Source organism: Neodiprion fabricii, chromosome 4 (genome assembly GCF_021155785.1).
Source record: "Neodiprion fabricii isolate iyNeoFabr1 chromosome 4, iyNeoFabr1.1, whole genome shotgun sequence".
Classification (NCBI taxonomy): Eukaryota; Metazoa; Arthropoda; class Insecta; order Hymenoptera; family Diprionidae; genus Neodiprion; species Neodiprion fabricii.
Genome location: NC_060242.1, coordinates 41,155,777 through 41,177,020, shown reverse-complemented (window position 1 = coordinate 41,177,020; position 21,244 = coordinate 41,155,777). Strand labels below are relative to the sequence as shown.

Genomic DNA, 21,244 nt, shown 5'->3' with positions numbered 1-21,244 from the left:
ACGACGAAAAAAAACGAAAGAGAAGATGAAAAAAGCGGAGATAAGTGAAAGACACCAAAAAACCCGGAAGCGCGAGCTTCCTTTCCTGACAATAAAAACGACAAAGGCCATAAATCGATAGTCGATTAAATTCGCGTGGGAAAAAGATAGAATAGAAACAAAAAAAAAAAAAAAAATCTACCGAGTTGTTTTTTCTCCCTCTCTGTTGCATCTCTCCCTTATTCATTCTCTTCACCAGAGTTTACACAGCTACGTCCGTTGGGTAAAATGTCAGCGTTTCACCTGCGGATTTCGTCCGGCGTTACTGGTGGTGCAAACTCGGTCGGTTTTTCCGTCAATTCCAAACCATTTGCTATTGAATTAGTTCCGACCGAACGGTGAACACTGTTTATTCGATAAAACACGCCTCGGCAGATTTGAAAAGCCCGTAATTCGCGGTGAGGATGATAATCGAAGGAGTTTAAGTGAAACGAGCGTGGGTAAAATAAAACGAGCACGATCGCTTTGGCGAACCGTGAAAGCTGTGTACGGAAATGATAATTTTAATGTTATTAAACATGATTATCACGTGTTACATCCCGAGTGAACGAATGTAATCAATAAAGTGCTATACATTCGTTAGATCCGTCTTTCAATGATCCTTTGAAATGATCGATATAAAATAGGAGACGAGAGGCGGTTGACAAAGTATAAATTAGAAAGTCGTAGATGTCTGAAATCAAAGCGATAAAGTAAACGGGGCAACAAGCCAAAGATGGGGATCCAGAAGCCTGACAACGGCTCGTTTTGCGGTAAGATCGACGGGATGAAAAATCAACGGTCGATTCGCGGTGTAACAAGCAGAAATCGAATCACGAATCGGGTAGGCGGTATGCAATTCGAATCGCAGGCGTGATTCACGTCGTCGCGTCGTCTAGCTTGTATATATACATATATATATATATATATATATATATATATATATATGTATGTATGTATACACATAGTAATATATATATATATTTCCACCCTCGTCGCGACGAAGAAACGCGAAAATGCGGAAAGCGGCAAATATTCCGGCAAGGGATGCGGGCTCGAGAAATTGATTAAAATTATCAGGCGTAATAAACGGCATGGCACGGGGTCCAATAATTTTTACACCTCGTAACCCCGAGTCCCTCAATTCCCCGGCTGACGTGCAGGTTTGCCGATTAATAAGACCGTCTTTTCCCCGTTTTTAATTATAATTTTCACCCTTTTCGCCCTTCGCCCTCTGCGATTAGGGCCTTCATCTTACAGCCCTGCGGCCGTAGCGATAAGCAGATGTTCCTCCGTCTCGCCCTCACTTCCGGATTAACCGCGAATTCTTTATCCGAGGGAGTGAGAAGCCGGCGTTAGCCATAATCTTACCGGGCCGTAAAACGAGAGCAGCCCACGGACGAGGTAAATGAAGAAAAATAACCGCGCGAGGAAGGCGGAACGAAAAACAAGGAGGGAATAATCGCCACCCGGAGTCTAGACGACGTTTCTGCAGTCTAACGAGCTCAAATTTCTCACACGCCTAATCCCCCATGGATCAAGCTCAGCCTCTCCTAATCGCGATGCGTCTGCGGTTCTACGAATTTCTCAAAACCCATCAAATTTACACTTAAATGCGAGGGAAGAAACGAAGGACGGAATTGCGGAATACTCCGATGTTATCTCTTCCTGTTTAATATAATTAACCCTTTGAAGCATATATATTTTTCCTTGCAGTCAAGTTCCTTGAAACTGGGATGTTAAGGTTCTCAAGGTCACCGATTTCAAAAATGGCGTCGGATCTGAGAAATTTACAAAATTCAAAAATTCGGACTGAAAATGCGAAATTGATCGGAATGGCTCGAAAATGCACACTCAGGGGTTTTTTGGGCCACCAAATACGACCCCAAAAACCCCCAAGTAACAAATTTCAAGCGAATAGGATCTATTTTTAAATATTCAGTCCGCCATATTGCATCTGCTATTTTGAATTTCAAAATTTTTACGTAAGATTCGTTTTTAGCGACCGAAAAACCCCAAGATTACCGAGTTCCACTTTTTTAGTCCCCCCATGAACCTTCCGACAATTACATTTATTCTCTAAGCACAAGCATTTTCAACACTTCGTTTATTTATATCGCTCACTATAGTTGCAAAATCATCATGATTCCTTTTAAAACATGAAAATCAACATCTTAGGATTCTTGTTATGCAAAAAAAAAAAAAAAAATTGAATGTAAATTTGGAACAACCGATTCAAAAAAGGTGTCTCATATGAGACGGTGTTTCGCAAAGGGTTTGAGCCTTTTTGCATACGACGTGAATATGAGCTTTTTTCACTTCACTCACCCGTGTCGTTCGATTGCCGTCCTTTGCCATCGGGGTTCCACTCTTCTTCTGTAACAGAAAAAAAAAGAAAAAAAAATGTTTAGAGATCATTCGGACACACATTTCTGGATCTAGATGGTAAATTGAGATAAACGTTGGTGTTGTTTTTTTTTTTTTTTTGTTTTTTACTGTACTGCACGTCTCGTACACCGTAAGAAATCCGACTTCGAGTCCCCATTCGAGTCCCCAACTTTTTCTTCGCCCCCCCCCCCCCCCCCCCCCGCCCCTCACCCCATCTCCATCCCCTTCAGGCAAACGATTCAATTCACAAGCAGAAAATCGTGAAACTTTAGTGCAGGACGCGGGTGCAATGTACACGCTTCAGATACATTAAACTCTGCTAATTGTCGGTTTTCAAAGACACTGCGTAACTCGTTTAATACTGAGTTTTTACCTTACGGAAAGAAAAATTAACGGTCTGAACCGTCTGGAAGGTACTTTACAAACGGGCGTGTTTAATTAATTAAGAAACGAAGCAGCGCCGTCGGTAAAATATACCGTTTCGAAAGCGAAAAGTATCGGGATTAAATCTAACCAGCTAGCTCTGCACGAGTCTTAACCAGTTGAAGTTTTCGATCCTGGCTGTTTTGCTTTTCCGCTTTTTCCAAATCATTCCCAAATTCCGCTGGAAAATTCTCGAATTTGTTAAATTCGTTCCGTCGCTACCGACAGATGTTGAAAAATGCGGTTACTGATCGAGCGAATAGATCGAAAGCAGGACAGTCCCTCTGGCCCGCTCTACAATTGCTAAAAAAATGTGAGATTCCTCTACATTCAACCGATCGAAACAAGTTCCCGCGGGAAATTTCCCTCGGCATGGTGCAATATCTGCAGCAGCATTGTTCCGGGAAGCGTTGAAACTTGCGATTCTCGCACGAGGGAAATCCGAACGAATAATTTTTTAAATTATACCAGTTTCGATTACTCTATACATGCATACACATATGTATCAGAGTGTTTCAAATGAAAATAATTTTCGATTTTTCTACGAGCAGATGAAGGAAATTTTTTCTCCCAGTGTCCAGTCTTTTCGAGGCTTATTTTTATACTGGGATCAAGCATATTCCTTCATCTGGTTGTAGGAAAATTGAAATTTTTCTTTCATTTGAAACACCAGAATATGCATACATGTGCTACATAAGTTTAAAATATTGTTGGATTGTAGCAAAAGACGTGATACAAGTATCTCATTGTTGTGATTACAGTTGTCAATACTAGATTTTCTGGCTATCACAACACGTTAATGTTGTCCGTTTGTCAAGTTTGCATTTTCCCAGTCAAAAAAAGTTTCAGCTTCACTTTGTTGTTGCACAAACGTCGAATTAAAATTAAATTAAAAAGAAAAGAATTTAGTAACCCAATATTATTGCAAAGAATCATATTTTTTTTTTTTTTTGTTTATGAGGAAGGAAATGAAAAATAATTAAAGACTGTATCTAGTAACTTATAGACTACTAAGAATTATTCTGAACGTAGATCGATGAAAAGCTGAAATTAAAAGATTATCGAGGCGTGCAACTTATATGGGTTCGTTAAAAGCTCGCGGTGATTATCGGACGTGAAGGCGAAGGGCTCGGAGGGAAGTAGGCTACGTTAAAGGGCGAAATAGGCACAGATTGACGGTGCATCGGACGTGTACGGGGAAAAGTGATGGCTTGTACGAAAAGAGGAGATAAAAATGACGAATTGTAAGGGAAAATTCCCGGTTCCGTTCTCGGTCCCGAAATATGCGACAAAAGAAAATCTCTCTAATGGCGGATATCATATCTGCCGCGCATCTTTTTTAAGGGATCAATTCGGTTCCTGCGGGAATAAATTTCTCGAAAAAAGATATTACTACATTTTATTCGCTATTGACGTGAATCCGAGTCCTCGTTATTCCGCGGCATGCTCTTCTCTCTCTCAAACGCTGTAAGATATAAGCTGAGACACCTGCTTTTTTTTATCAACTTGCATGGGATGAAGTGGAGTTATTTGAACACTGGTGACCATTTTTCTATAATCGAGTTATAGATTATAGATTCCTCAGTTAAACGGAATCGTATACGGTTCAAGAAATCGTAGTTTCGAATAACCCTACAACGATTTTGGTATCCAGAAAACATCCCACAAGGCAAGAAGTTCGTTATTTCAAAAATATTTCACAAGTTTTCAAATCGTGTGGATTATTTTTTTTTTTTTTCAGTCGGCATTGGGAATCCTACGATCGACTCACAAAAGTAATTATTCAACCGCACAGTCAAATATCCCATAAATAATTATATCGAATCACGAAATTCGTTCAATACAATACATCGAATGCTCGAACAAATATTCAGGGACCAAGCAATTCGCTAATATTAAATGAAAATTTGTCCGATACAGCAATGTGCTTAACAGTTGATTAAAATTTTTTCCGATCACATTCTATCCTCTGGACGGTCTCGTTCTCGTTCCCATTAACCGTTACGAAACCGAGACGAAGAGGCAAACCGGAAAGGGTTTACACAGAGCACCGTGGAGAATAACTTGATACAAGTGAATAGGAGAGGTGCGTGAAGCTGGGTTGTTCCCCGATATGCAAGGATGGCAAGCAGGCAGGCAGGCAGAGGAACGTGATCCGGTTAAATAACCGGAATCAAGTTACAGGAACGCGGCTTGGCGCAGCGATTGTTTCGTATTAATTACCTGAAGGGTCAGAATCGGAGCCGGGCGTAGGACTGGCATCCACGCTATGCCTAGAGCCTTGGCAACACTCGCTGCACTTGCTGCACATTTTTTATCTTTTATTATTTTGTCAGTCTACACACGCCTCGGGTTTTCTCACCTCACGGTAAAAACCAGCTCGACGTTTGATCCCAGCAGAGTTTCCGCCAGTTTCTAAAAATTTATTTTTCTTTCGATTTTAGATCGTTGAATAAATATCGTTATTTTGATTTTGTACCACAAATTAATCACCAGTTTATTGTAATCGATTAGACTGCTAATTTTTTCACCACAGTTTATTGTCACTTGATTACTTTCTTCGTGTTTATTATACTTATGCAGTCTTTATTAACGTTACATTAGTTTTTACAATGATTCATTGCTTTTGTTCGGAGTTTTGCCTGGAAATGGGAAAGAAAAGACGGGAAGAAGTTAGAAAAGAACTACTCTCCTGGAATCGCAGATGCACTAATCCATAATACCATAGGTGCACAAAGTATGCGGTGACTAATTGGACTAGAAGTAAAAAAGGAGAGTCGAGTTCGCCCGCAGCGTGATGTGGAATGGAAATGGAAGCGGATCCCGGTAGTGTTGACGCGAAACGTCATAGAAAAGTAATATACACAATCCCCTGAGGATAGCAGCCAGCCTGCAAACACGGCCTTTTATTTTTGCACGCATGAATGCGTGCAGCTGCTGCTTTTTGATGAAAAAATAAGGAAGACTCGGTTGCGGAGAAACAACGGGATAGAAAATGCCTCGCGTTTGTCTTTAATTGAACTTAAAGTTGTCCGTAACGCAATATTCTCTAGAGTTTCCTAAGCTGCATAATTTTTATCGTCACTCGCGAATTGAGAGTAGGTAGTTAGCCATGAGTGGGATGAAAAGAAAACGGCAAACCGTGTCGATGAAAATATACTCCTATTTATTGTTAGATGAAAAAGATTCGGCATGTCGAGATCAACGGATAAATAGGGACTGATTTAGATCGGTGGTGAAAAGGCACGGAGAGATCGTTTCGTAAAATTACCTGTACCTGTGGGTACGGGTGGTTAGATATTTTTCGATCAGGGTATTTTCTGCGATATTCAGCGTTGACGTTACAACGACAGGATGAAAATGTGGATCGCTGCCGCGTGAGTTACTCGTCCGATACTCTTCGAATGATCGCTATAAAGCGTCGAATTGCGGTATCGGGAAAACTGATCATTGAACAGAATTATGGAGTTCGTAAGAAGGTAAAAATTCTCTAAAGAGGAATTCTAGCCAGAGGGGAAAACGGTGAACGTCTTCCGTGTTTGAACGAGAAACTGACACGGTCATCGAGCAAGGCCAGGGCCAGCAGAGGGCTTTGAACTAATTGCAATTACGCTTAAGCGAAAAGTCACTCGGCATTAGACGACGGTCAATGGGCTTCTGACCCGTGGAAGAGCAGCTAGCCTGACGTGGTACGAAGGAACGGAAAAACGAAGCGATAAAGGAACGAAGGAATAATGGAACGAAGGAATAAAGGAACTAAGCAACGAAACAACGAAGCAACGAAGGAACGAAGGAAAGAAGGAACGATCGAATGAAGGAACGATGGAACGAAAGTAGTCAGGAAGGAACGAAGAAATAAAAGAACGAAGGAATGAACGAACGAAGGAACAAAGAAACGAAGGAATGCAGGAACAGAGGAACGAAGGAACGAAAGAACGAAGCTTCGCTTCAACTGTAGAGTTCGCAATTCGCTTCATTTGCCGAATATCCACAGGGGCGAATCTCGATTGTTCGCCTTTGGCGATACGCAAGCTTTTGCCCACCCAACCATCCCCAGCTAAAACGTACTTTATATGCGTGTACTGGTAATGTAACGAACGTAAATTTTCAAGTAATCGAGAATGCGGATGCCGATGCGAATATTTGTCATCGATATTCGCCAATGCGAATACAAATTTTGAAATCTGGTGACATTTCTCTATGGCTTAAAGTCGACAATTGATTAACTGACAGGTACATCATGCAAGTCGTAGGCACACATTAGCGCTGTTTGCATCTTGATTCGAACTAATCTCGAATGTTTGTTTCATTATATAACAACAAATTGATAGCAGAAACAAATTAATTTTGAGGTTAGAGTGTGAGTCAAACGTGAGGACAAACTTTTGTAATAAAAATTTATTATCAAACTAACGTTTTTTTGTATTATTTCATATTATTTTTCCAATTTTTATGAGCAGAATATGAAGTATTTGTGACAATCACATTCGTAAAATATTCGCACGATTTTTCCGAATGTGGAAGCGAATGTCATGAAATATGCGAATGCGAACGCGAACATCACTGGTCTGGAAACCCGTGGAGGATCCGACCGCAAATATTTTCAAATGGTTTTCGTGGCAAAACTATTAGACACAGCCATATGCTTTCCCAAACTTTTTTCCAGAGGTTATCGAGACCTTGGAAACTCTTGAGCATAACTTTCCTCCGTCTGTAAGAGTTTAGTCAGCGTTCGCTTAAACGTGTCATCTCGTTCTGACTTGGCTTACAAATATCGTTGTGACACCAAATCTATTAAGCTGGTTGCAAAAAAATATTGCCTAAAACCTAGCCAGACCTTCTTTCTAGCTACCCTTAGTAAAAAAAAAAAAACGAATCCAAATCGATTCAGTAGTTCTGGAGTTGTAAGCGAACATACGGACAGACAGACAGAGAAAGGTTGAGTTTTATACATGTATGTATAATAGAGGAGAAAAAAAGCAGAGGGAGAAAATAAACGCTAGGAGAAAAATGTTTCCGACGACTTGCAGGGATTTAATTTATTGTAATGAAAAATTGGGTAATTTTTTATTTAGAATCGGACTGACTATACGAATTATTCTTCGAAAAGATAACAAAATTTTTGTCATTTCTCTGACTTTGTTAAAACTAAATTATTCACAGTCGGGATCGGGCGTATAAAATTTTTTTCTGAGGATCACAGAGCCATTTTTTAAAATTAAATTCAACTTGATTCTTCTACACGTTTAAAAGGTCCGTTTTGTCGCGTTTTTGTTTCGACGCATGTTTGACCAGGCTGTACGTCCATAAAGCAATTCATTCCACGTTTTCACCTTTCGCTGTATTCGCCTGACGATAATGTTTCAGGGTAAGATTGAAAAAAAAAAGAAAGAAAATAATTCTGAGACTCATTCTTTTCTTTTACACACATAACTAAAAATCTATCGGTGAATTCGTTTACAAATGATCGCGACGAGAACAGAAAGAATCAATAATAAAATGTCCGACAATTAATAACTCGGGTGAATGTATAATAAGTAATTAATTAATTAATTAATTAATTAATTAATAACTCTCATGTCAGTAACCGCGCGTGGGAGTCGCGACTGCCGGATCCAATGATCGCCTTGAAGTTGGCCTCCCACGTTTGAAATCTCCCTCAGCTGCGGTTATCCCAAACACGTAGAATATACATACACGTATATTATACCCATCCTAGATTTCCAAATTTCCAAAGCTTCTATTTAAGCTCCCCTAGGGATGCTTCGGCGGCTTTGCCCCGCCCGGCTGCAGAACTGTTAACTAAACGACCGATAGCCGGAATGCGGGGGTCGATAAAGCTCCCGTTCAACCCACGGCTATTTGAATCTATCAGCGAACGGTCATCCGCCAATTTGGTCGTTCCATCCATCCATCCAGCCAATCGCTTTGGCGAGATGGTCAATGGTACGGATTTTATAAGATCGTTCCGCAGCATTTCGAAGCTTTTCGTTGAGAAAAATTTGCAACCGAACGTAACCGTCCGCGAAAATTGGAAAAGGGAGTTACAAAACGGGGTGTTAAAACTGTTTTAAAAAAATTTATACGGAGCAAATGGATCTTCGAAAGCAGTATTCGACGTAAATTGCAAATCAAATATTATACGTCAAACTGCCGTCGCAAGAAACATCGCGCTGAAGAATAAAAAGGTGACAAGATTTGAAATGGGTAGAAAAAAAAAGTAAATAAATATTATTATGCGCGGAGATAACTTGTCAATCTGGATTGGATCGTCGTGACAAGCGACGAGAAATTTTCAGCCACGCCATATTCTATGTAATACTGAATATTTGCATACCGCAATCGCAGGTCATTCAACGTATTGCAAAAGTATAAACTTTGCGTCATGAAAGTATTTTCTCATAGTTCGCAGCCACACAGCGGAAAGAGTTGGAATCGCAACGAATCGGTGGATCCTCTTTTGCGAAAATTTTCACCCATGACGGGTGAATTCCGAAAGTTTGATTAAAGCGAATATTTCAGGTTGAATACTTCGAGTCCTGGATCAACGGCGGCAGTTTTAATCCTGATCCGATAATGCAACTCGTCCTTCGACTGAAAAAGGAGCGGCCAAGTTATTCCGCGCCTGCAGCTCGATACGGCTCATTTCTATTATCCTTTTGTCAATGAGAACTCGGATGACGGGACAAGAGAGAATTAATTAAACTTTCCGAGTTGAACTGTTTGACACCGAGCCTTTCAATATAATTCACCCCACGAATGAACGGCGTATTGGCTTCGCGGCCCGGGAACGTTCAACATTATTGGAGAGTGCGAAACGAAGCGAAATTGAACCACTCTCGCAAATTGATCATTTTCCGATCCTCCGTTTTCTCTCCTTTTCAGTTTTATGCCACACTTTTCCGACATTTTTGTCCTCAATTTCTCGACAGCTTCATCGGCTCAGACCGTGTACACGCTTAATAATTGAAGAATTGCAGTACTATCCGACTCGTATCTTGTTTATTAATTCAGTTGATTCGCGTCGAATCGATAGCCTCAATCCAGTAAAATCATCGGGTTTCAACAGTTGCAGAAAAATTTCCTTCTCCGCAAAGTTGCAATCCCGAAACATTGGAATCGGACCAACATTTCAACATGGAATGCCATTTTCCTAAAGAAAAAAAAAAAAAAGAAGAAGAAAACAACCGGTCACGGGCGACACTGTATAATTAATTCGACCGTTAAAGGTCTGCAAATCTCGGTTAAATTGGTAACAATAAAATTCTCGTTGCAAAAGGGACCGGGAGGGTGGTAAAAACGAAGGAAAAGCTCAAGCTTAGGCGGTGAAATCTTTTCCAATTGACGCCGGCAAGACGTACGGAGCTCCGTTGAAGTCAACGCAGCTAAGCTTTTGTCGTATAGTCGTCATGACTTTGGTGAAAAAGGTGAAAATAGTGGTGAAAAGAATCGCGCATAATATGCTACCTACCGCACGTCGAGCAGCGGGTTATTTGTACGGGTGTAAGTAGGTTAAGTCCGTCGAGGCCGTCCCGTCGCGAATTGAGGTTTAATTAACATTATTAAAGCATTTCTAATTAGAGAACCTTGCAAGATTGCCCCCCTCCTCCCTCTCCCTCTCTCTCTCTCTCTCTCTCTCTTTCTCTCGACGTCAAGCTCTGCCGAGCTAATATTTACTATCATAACGTAACGGGGGACGAACTTTTGTTGTTTCTCGACAACAGTTTACGTGTAGGTACCTATGCATATGCATCCGCGCGTTTTCCTGAACATTAGCTTACAGGAGGCGGTGGATCCGCAGGTGCGCAACGCCTTGGAAGCAGGAGGAGGGCGTATCTTCCTTAGGGAACTTAGCAAACAAGACGCGTATGAATATATGTATATATGTAACTCGGTTATTGTACATTATGTACTATGCCCCACGGACTTCTTCAAGTTTCCCTGCTTGCTCGGGAAAAGGAAAACGTCCGCGAGTCTTGTTACGGGGTTTGAGGATCATCGGTTAGTCCTTCTTAGTTTACCGATCGCTGTTCCATTACGGTTGGTAAGGCAGACCGCGAATTTACTAGTGTTTTCGCATTTCCAGCGATGCCAGTAAATTTTCAAAAATCCTCGATCAAATAATCCAAATCGGTAACTATACGACCGGGTGATATTTCTCATAATCTAACCGAAAATAATCGGAGTTGAATGGATTTGAAGCGTTTCGGAACACCGCTGGACTATGCGAGGAAAGGAACGTCGATAATTCCGGTCGCGGCATCACCGACAATTAAGGGTGTCGGTAAAACAGGTGATGGATATAGATCATGGCGTCATAGACTGCGTTTCCTATACGTGCTGCGAGTGCAGAGAGAGAGAGAGAGAGAGGTGGTGTAAATGGAAGATGCATCGTCCGTCGCACAGCGTAAGTCGTACGTGCCTTGAGCCCGGGATTCTATCCTTCGCCGCGAAATGTACACGCCTTTATGGGAAGCGGGTGGCTTTGAGAAAGTGTGTGCAAGTATTATACGTGGTATGTACATGTGTACATATCGGTTAACACGGCGTACATTCCACGCCCACAGCTAGGATCGTAATTTCTCAAGCGAGAACCTGTACCGACATTATACACCTATAGGTATATGCCTACGTGTGTGTGTGTAACATCTACACTTTGCGCCTCGCCTACTTAGCTCGAATTCCCAAGCTTTTCACTCAATTTTACAGCGAAATTTACCGTCGCTCTGCATTCTGCACAAATCACGTTACAGGTATACATGAGCGTAATCATCTGCTTGCACTTGCTGACGGAATTGTTTATGATTATGTGTACAATAACGTTGTTGTGTATACTGTACCGAGATTGATGATGGGGTCAAATTTTACTTTCGTTATTAATTTTCCTCATGGTTTGTAATTATTAATTAGCACAATATTCACCGCGAAAAGGATGAGGTATATGGTATGCGTTTAGAAGGCGCTCAAATTTTTTCTTGTCAAGGTTTTCGAGAAAAGCCTGTGTTATATATGACCCTGACTTACAGGGACAAAATTTCTGGCATTTTCATCCTGAAGATGCTGACAGGTCGAAGCAAGCAAACGCGTTGACGGTGGATCGAGGCGCATTGGCTTGTCCTAATTTATTTGAGGTGGCGTGGCTTTCTACGTGTTCTAGATTTCGGAATAATGTTCGAAATTTATTCGACATCACGGTTCCGTCCGTGTTACATCAGAATAGCATCCCTTTAAAGTTGCACGGTACTGTGCAAAGCTGCTTCTAGCGGAGATTCATCCATGAGCAAACACCGGAGAGCAGAGGTACAAACGTAGAACGTCCAACGATTGGAAGGTCACAATATTGAGAATTTATAGAACAATTCAAAACGTTTTGTGCCGTATTTTTACTTCTCTTTTTATTAGACGTCGCACGGTTGAAAAATAAAGACGAGTAAGCACACAGAAATTGTAGGTTGATTTTTGCATTCCCATGTTTTTCTCTACTTCTACGTTTATATTTTACATAAAGATTTCAGCCATTTTTTAATGCTGCCGATTTGATTTCCGCGTATTTGAAAATTCCCCATTGTATCAGCTCACTTTTCGATATCCGCTCACAATCAGACTCCTCGAAACAACTTCAAGCAGAACGCATCGCTGATTGCTGTTCAATTTTTTCCTCAAACGTCGTTTCGACGTATTTCAAACACCGTTTGGCTCGGCTGTAGAGGCCAAGAAAGAAAAACCTTCGTTAAACTTGCAGGAGATGTTCGTTGAGCCGACCGAGGTCTATTCATTACTTCTCCCCGCAGCGCGAAGAGTTTGTGAAAACGAAGCATACAATAAACAAAAAGAATCCAATTCGAAGACTGTACACGGAGAGAAAAATCTAAGAAAAATTACCCTGCTGTTACTATAATCGCGATGTAAAAGACACCTAATGCGGTTTTTACCGTGCTGCATCAGAAAAATGCGTCGTCACATTTTAAATTTTGAGCTGCCGAAATACATGGTTTCTAAGCAAGGTAGTAATTTTTTTCATAAAAACCCATAATTTTTCTAACATGCATCAATAAAAAAAGTAACAGCAGGGTAATTTTTCTCAGATTTTTCTTTCCGTGTATGGGAAAAAGCTAATCCGAATCTGAAAGGCTCGTAATAAATAAAATTCGAATGCAGCGTAGATCGGATGTGAATCAATCTCGTTGTCGGGGTTCCAGGCCGACATAAGCAGCGTCTTTTTAGAAGCATCTTCCTCGTCGAAATTAGAAATAAGACTATCGGGATTGTTCGAAAAGCTCGACACGTGTGGTAATGCATGGCGTTCGAGGGGCTGACAAGACCGGGATAGATTTTGCCCCGACGTCTCCTTTTCATCCCCGGGGATTCGGGGAGGATGGCGCGTGGACCGTTGCATTATTTACCAGGTTCGCCCTCGCGAAAGCTCCGCGCAAGCTCCAAGGTAACCCGGAAGAAGCCAGGGCTCGGTGCTGCCTTGCAGCACTCCACTATTTCAAACTGTGTTTCAAACTGCTTCCTATTCGAGGCTCGATCCCGCGTCAACATTCGGCCAAAGTGTAAATGTTTAACTAGCGCCTGATGACCCGGTCGTGGCGAACCCGCCTCGGGATCGTAGGAGAGCCAATTTAACCCAGCTATAATAATACGATGCTTCCGCGAGGTCCAGAATTTTCGAAACAAGGAAAAGCCACGCGGCACAAGAACATTTTTTTTCAAAGTATAAAGAAATAAGGGACGTTATTGTGATTATCCCAGAAAATGAAAGTTGGGTTTTTACTGGATTCCGACGTCTCAAGGTCAATATGAAAGTCAATGTTATTTTGAACATGGAAGAATGATAATCAACGAATTTGATAACGAATATAACAGTGAATAAAACACAATGAAGAAAAAAAAATTGAAATTTACACTTGAAATTTTTTATCCTCTACTTATATTTGGCCAATATGCGGGGATTGGTGAAAATTTGCTCAGCTATCGCAAAGGTAGCTGCTTAGGAAGCAATGTTTAATTTATACATTTTTCTCTCTTTCCATCTCGTCATTCCGTAACAACTCGGGACCGTTCAATTTCCGAGCTATATTTTTATCTCAAATCCTCGCCTCGGGATGAATAAATTGACGACAAATTTCACCGGCGTATTAGCGGCTGTTTCTGGGGACTCCTTCCTCCCTAAATGGCGATTAAAACGCGGAGCAATTCAGTTATTCGAGTCAGCAACACCGACGGCATTTTCCTACATCTAAGAAGCTTCACGCGGTAGTTTCATTGGCTGGGCGATCTGACGAGGATCAACGGAGAAATCAGCCCACGGCGTTTCGACAAGGACCAACTCCTTGGAACCCTCGAAACTCCCGAGAGATACGGTTGGTTGTATCGACTGAACGATCCTTAGCTGGAAGAGGAGAGGAGATAAAAGAATATAAAAGAAAAAAAAAGTTAAGAGGTGAAGTAGACGAAGAATTGGCTTATGGTTTGCGAGCGACGAATACCTGCAAGACATCGGTATACAAAAAACGCGCACAATGTATGGCACGAAATGTATAACGATACGACAACGAAGATCCAATTAAAAGTTTTCTTTTTTGATGGATTGAAGCTTACATACATATACGTAGATATCAAGAAGAAGAAGAAGAAGAAGAAGAAGAAGAAGAAGAAGAAAAAGACCCGTCACGCAATGCTTGACGGCAGAGGAGAAAGGACGAAATAATCCTGGTGGAACGGATAATTTTAACAAGATTTTGTTGAAAGAAATATCATGTTTCGAATCGGTTACCGAACGCCCGCACCACATTACGGAAAGGAAGACAAGCGGTGAGGGATCCTTTCACTCGGTTAAATTACCGCATCCAGAGTTGCAAGTTTCAATGCCGAATCGTGCCGGCGGTTCGTTAAAGGTAAAAAGCCAAAAAAATAGAGGAAAAAAAAATATGGAAATGAAGATAAAAGAAAAGGGAAAAAAGAAATTCGGAAAAAGCAAAAGCGCGGAGAGAAAGGGAGAGCACTTTGATCCGGACGTTTCACACCCCTGAAGCAAACTTCGCAGCACCTCTGGCTAAATAAGGTTTTACTGACTCGGGTGAATCCGAGGTGGTGTGCAAAGATAAAACGAGCAAGATTATTCCGGCAGAGTGTTTTTCAAGCCCTCCCTCAACCACGAAAGTTTTTCACCACTAATTCTTTTCTCCGGTCCGCGCGCGTTATTTCGTTATTATGTACAAGCCTCGACTGTAACGGCTGCGGTTGTTCAATACACGAAGCCGACAACAGGGATTGACGATAAAGGTTGACGAAAGCCTTTTTTCTCTCCGCAGGGTATCCTGGATCACCCTCTCCGCAGATATTTCTCTACAAGATGCCTGTAGGAGCCGGAGGAAAGGCCAAATCGACCCGGACCAGGGGCGTAAATGGGATCTGTTTGAAGACCATTAGTCGAGTACAACTTTGAGGGCGACGGACTGCGCAGCCTTGCTCCTCTTTTTCGCAACATTCTGTATAGGACATGTATATTATACACTTCCACGCTCCCAGAAAGCACATCTCACGCGACTTCTAACGATGAAATCACCACACGAAACTCGACTGCTGGCTACCATTAGTTTATAATTAGCAACGAGGAGCTAATCACGTAATAGTTATAGTTGTGGCAACGAGCCGCGAAGCCACGAGTCTGACCGTGTTGCAAAACATATTGAATTTCGCAACAGAATACAGTGAAACTCCTCTTAACGGAGAGTGTAAAAGTCTCCAGCACCAAAATTTACACGTTAACGTTGTTCTGAATAACGGACACTCCTCAATGAGAGAGAATATTTTTAGTCCTGAAGGTGTCCGATATTGGGAAGTCTCACTGTAAACAAGTGAAATTTCAACGAAGTTACGACGAAGCAGCTAGAAAATGGGAGTAGTAAAAGTCTTGGGCTGCATGTTTTCGCACTCTGACAAGGCGATCGGTCTTCATCAGAGCTGGTCTCACTTCAACCGGTGGTGAAAAAAGACGACGAAGAAGAAGCTCGCGTATCCATCCCATCGGTTTTCGAGACGTGCAAGTTGGTCAGAATGTTCTCGATGTTACGGTTCCACGAAAACGGCGGACCATTCGGTTCGTCAAGTCAGGGTGGCCTCCCCAAAACCGAGTGGAGATAAGCAAACTGGGTTACCGATAGGCGTGTATGCGAAGAGCAAAGGAAACTCCCCGTTCCATTCATTCCCCAGTCACCGCATCCTCTCTCCCATAGAGTGGATCCTAAAGAAACATCGATCAGGTTCTAGCTTTCGTTAAGCTCGGGCAACAAGAATCGACGAAAAATCGACGTCCTCTTCGTCTCGGACTAAGGATAAGGGATGAGAGGAACATTGTGGACCAAGTAATTGCCGTGTATCCCTTCTGCCTGGATCACGATCGACGGAGGAAAGAACGGACCACCTTCTTATGTCTCAGGGATAATTTCCTCTCTCTCTGTTTTATCGGTTATCATTATCCAGGGAATACGACCCAGCGATTCAGACGAAATACAAGAATTCTGCTCAACGCGCTGAATCAAGGTACCAGTTATTGACCCTGTCCCAATTATTGACCTTTTTCTGGTTGTATCAGTTTGATCCTTAGTTGTAAAATTATCAAATAATAAATTTGTAGCGTTTAGCCTTTGGGCAATTGGGTTTAATCATCGAGAAATTAAGAATTATGCCGTCAATTTATAATTTTGGAAAATTGAAGGGTCAATGATTGGGTCTAAACGTGTCGATAACTGGTACACTTACCTTAAATGATCTGATAAAATGCGATCGCGTTATCAGTTGGCATGTATCGATATTCGCTCGTTTCTATTTCGGAGCATTCGTCGTTTCTCCGGAAGCCAATGAAAGCCGGAAAAAAGGTCCGTGAGAGCCATGACCTATTTTCGTGGTAGGAGATGAAGCTTGAAGTTACGTTCGCTTCTCCTATCGTCGAATAGCGGAGCGTCATTTTACTTGGTGATTCGGTCGACGAATGAAAAACAAAGAAGAAGAAGAATCAAAAGGACATGAGAATGAAAGGATCTCTGTCCGCAACATTTGCGTCCTCTTACATGCAACTTCGGGTCGATTTAGCCCGATGCGATATCAAATCCGGATGAACCGTGATAATCGACGCTCGAATATTCCGCTGCAGGCTGCAAGACTAATTCTCATATAAACCCGAGTCACGTAACTTTCTCCCCACTACGTAAGGCGGGGGTCTTATATCTTAACCATATCATTCATTCCAGCCCCAACTTTCCTAGTCCTTACGCATCATGCCATCAGGAGCAGAGCGCGATTCTCTCGATTCTACGAGCTCGAGACAAATTGGTCGCGTAATTTCAAGAGAAATAAGAAAGGAGACGAGGCGAACAGCAAACAAGACGCTTCTCTAAACAGGTTAAATAAAAGCGTTTCTTTAACAAATCCGGCACACGTGTCACGAGCTTTCATGATTGTTTGTTCCTTTCTTTTTTATTTTATTTTATTTTTCTTTTTGGCGGAAAAAGAAAATCTAATCACGCATATGTACGTGATATAAAACATTCGAATCTCGACAGCTGTAACGCGAGACTAAATATTCAAAAGCTCAATTAGGAAGTGAGGCAAATAATTCCAGCAGGGCGGACAATTACTTCTTGTACCGTTAACGTTTCTTTCTTTCTTTCTTTCTTGTCGTGTTTCTTTGAATAATTTACTCTCTTGGTGATTTTTCTTTCCTTCTTTTTTCTTTTTTATTTTTTCTTTCTCTTCTTTCATCCCGTACCTGGAAGCGACAGGAAGAGCAGGTGAATTGTGCAACTGAAGCGGGCGACTGTTTCGTTTCCAGGAAGAAGAAGCCGTAGGTCAGTGTGGCAACGGAAGCTATTACGGAGCTTACCTACACGTTTTCGTTCCGCTCTCGTCGTACAACACACGCAGGTATGTATATATATATATATATAGAGTGTATATAAATGGTTTATACATTATGTACAAGTGTACATAGAGTTTAGAGGAGAGTCGCGACCCGCGCTGTATGAGTTATTGCTCGAGGGGTCAAAGGTCACCGGTTTTACCCCCGCTGATACGGGTATAGCACGTTTGCCAGCTTGCTTCACCGCACACTCGATGCAAGCAATATTACGATACGTGGTATTCATATTCATATACATATATACATATATATAAGTTTTAATTTAGTTTGAAAAATGACAATATCGAATAATTTGCAGTCATGTTCGGTCTGTAATCGCACTCGTTGTGTATAATTAATAATATATACCGAAGAACTCGAGATTCGGATAGTTTAGCGATATTTTTGAGTGATTGGTACAGAATTTTTTACGAACCAAGGTAATCATTCGGTTCATGATATCGTTCATCGGACATTGGGATATATCGCATAGTTGTGTGATGAAAATATCGTTATATTTCAACTTTTGCATCAAGTGTTTGAAACTTCGGAGAGAAAGAAGAAAAGTGTTTTTTCGCAGAGAAAATTTAATCGGACAATTTGACAGCGGAATTCTCAACTTCATTCGCAACCCAGAAAAAATCTTAAGGCCTTTGAGGCATCCGCGATTGGATTCTGAACAAGACGCAGCTCCATCCCGGTTAGACAGATACCAATTCTCTTGTTGAGCAAAAAAATTTCTTCCAACAGATCAATTTATTTCTGTGTCTGATGATTAATTATTAAAATATCGATTTTGCATTTGTGCATCAAGGACGTTAAATCGACGACGACAATTAATCACCCCAAATACGCAGGCGCAAAAAAATTAAAAATAAAAAATAAACACAGATGCGTAATAACAATATACATGATATATGTGATGCGTAAAAAATGCGACGTTATCGTTTCATCTCGCAATCTCGATCATTTCTGATATGCGTAAATTTTTTTCTTTTTTATAATTTCCTTCTCGTCAAGGATTCCAACAGGAGTTGCGAAAAACACTGGACGGCGAACACTTCCTCCACACTTAAATAACGAATGGTTCACTTTCAGACACGCCGATACCTCGATGACCGTCGCGTCTTTATTATCTGCAGGCGACCAGCGCCCCTCGTCACCTTCGACGCGTAGCGACGTCGAGTCTTCCTAGCAGACTGCCCGCCCTTTTGGTCTCGGCGAGCACTGCGGCTCCCCCCCCACCCCCTTCCACCCCCACCCCCACGCCCACTCTTGACGTTGCACGCCAGCGCCGTAAAGCGAGACCCGACGGCGAGCGGCGTAAGTTGGGGATTCCTTGGAATATACGCGACACCTGCACGGGGTTGCCTCCTCTGCCTTTCCTCCCCCCCCCTCCCCACCTCCCCCTTCCAGGACCCTTCATTCCTCTTATGGCTTCTGCTCGTTTTACCCTTTGCACCGAGCTTCGTTAATTTCCCGGTTTCAGAGTTGCGAATTTCATTTTATTACCGTGCAGGGATACTCTGTTATATCGAATTCGCTTCTTCTTCGGTGGGAAAAATTTATTTACATAAACGCGAGCACGTTTTACTTTTACACGGTTTTCCCACGAGTGTTTTGCGTGAACGGATTATCCGTTTCTACGACGGTAGAGTTAGTCGGCGAATTCGTATGCGCGGAGTATTGAAAAAACCAGTTTCAAGTACTGGAAGTTAAAAGTGGTCTTTTCTGTACACCGCGCATGCGCAGTCGCGAAACAATCGGACATCGCGCGACCCTAACCTCAATTTCGTGCTTCGTGAAAAAACGCGCGACATAATCCTGTTGTATGGGGAATCGCGTGCGACAAGGAGGCAAAGGTCTTTGCGCCTCGCGTATTTCCAATATTCGTCCTCGGCCCACCTACGACTCGCACTGCAAACTTACGCTCGTTCCGAAAAGACCGAGTTTTCCTCCTTGTTACACAATGAACTATTCATACAGGTCAAGAGTTCCCATGCAGTCGGAAACAATGTTCGGACTAAGTACCGAACAAATTTTGCTCAGGTTTATTTAGTCAAGTTGAATAAAAGAGATTTCCTGTTCCCTAAATTTGGTAAAATGACCAGAAAAAACTAAATAATTATAACGGATTTGAACGGAAATAGCTTAGTTATCAATAACTTTTTATGTATCGTACCAACGGAAGAACTAACTTGTCTAACATCGTGTCTCACACTGACCTATTTCGATGAGAATTCGTGGTTTTTAAATGTTTTCCGTACCGAGGCGATAGTTTCCCGATCAAACTTATCAGAATTTAATTCAGCGCTTACTTCTAAGCTTCCGTTGCGTGATTTGTTTAATTTGACACGTTTACGAATAAACTGTACACCTGATAAATCTCACTTAAATCTATCTATTTATCCAGTGACGGTAACTTGAACTCGAAAAAAATTGAAGAGAATTTTTATCAGACTCGATTAGTACAAAAATAATTGAGGTTTGTTTACCCAGCGTTTTTTGTTTCCTCTTTGCCGCTATTTCAATCGTCTTTCTCTGTTATATTTATCTCCAGGTTTGATATTTCGCGGAATACAATAACGATCAAAAAATATCGATAACGAGGGATTAGCCAGTATTAAAACTCTCTGTCAATGTAAACCAGAGTCAGTGGAACGCTTCTGACGTCATTTGGAATCCCGAAAATCTTTTAAATCGTTTAATCTTTTGCCAGAAGTCATCTAAAATTCGTTTGGGGATCTTTCGCAATCGTCTAACAATATCGTCCTTAGCTGCGGTAGATATCTGCATCTGCGACGATAAAAAATAAACACAGAGCAATAATAATAATAATCAGTCCCCATAAAGTCTAACGAACTTTGACCGTTTAAAAAAAAATCGAGGACCCTATTGACTGATATATCGCTGCTTGGTTTGCGATCTGTACCGAAGAGCTTTTCGGCGCTGCGAAAATTAGAAGCTTTCATCACCGCGATTTATATTACTTTCGCGGTTAAGGAATGTCGTTTTTCCACAATTTAGTTTTCCCCTCATTCCGAAACTGGTACTGGATGATAGGATCCCGACAATTTTTGGAATCGCAAGCTGGTGATTGGGGCGAGCAATTAGATCGATTTAATTGAAATCCAAGCAAGGGGTTGACTCGCGGGAATTGCGGATTCACCCTCCGAAATCATCTGACCAAACTTTGGTGCCATTCACAGTTTCGCCACTTTGAAACTCGCAAGTTGACCAGGTTATCCAGGCACCCAATAAACCAGCTATTTTCAAATTCGTTCGCTGGCAAACAACCATACTACGAATAAAGTAATACCAATTTTGCAGGAATATTCTGTATCGAAAATTGTCCCCGTAATACGATGGAAATATTGGGAATTTACTTTGTTGCGTCGACCTGTATTGCAGCGCTGCAAAGAACAATCGAAAAAGTGCAATTTAATCGAGAGGTGAATTGAAAATTTGGCTACCTAATAAACGTCGAGAGACTCGAGCAGCTCTTGCAAATGT

The 21,244-nt window shown here is 41.6% G+C and overlaps 1 protein-coding gene across 18 annotated transcripts in view; it reads right to left on the bottom strand.

The window, feature by feature from the left end:
* LOC124180225 overlaps nt 1–21,244 on the bottom strand; it is a 163,008-nt gene that overhangs the window by 83,425 nt on the left and 58,339 nt on the right. For all 18 annotated transcript variants that reach the window (XM_046565452.1, XM_046565460.1, XM_046565459.1 and 15 more), the window contains exon 3: nt 2,347–2,394. In XM_046565452.1, the coding sequence (XP_046421408.1) occupies nt 2,347–2,394 (48 nt within the window). The remainder of the gene's footprint in view (nt 1–2,346; nt 2,395–21,244) is intronic.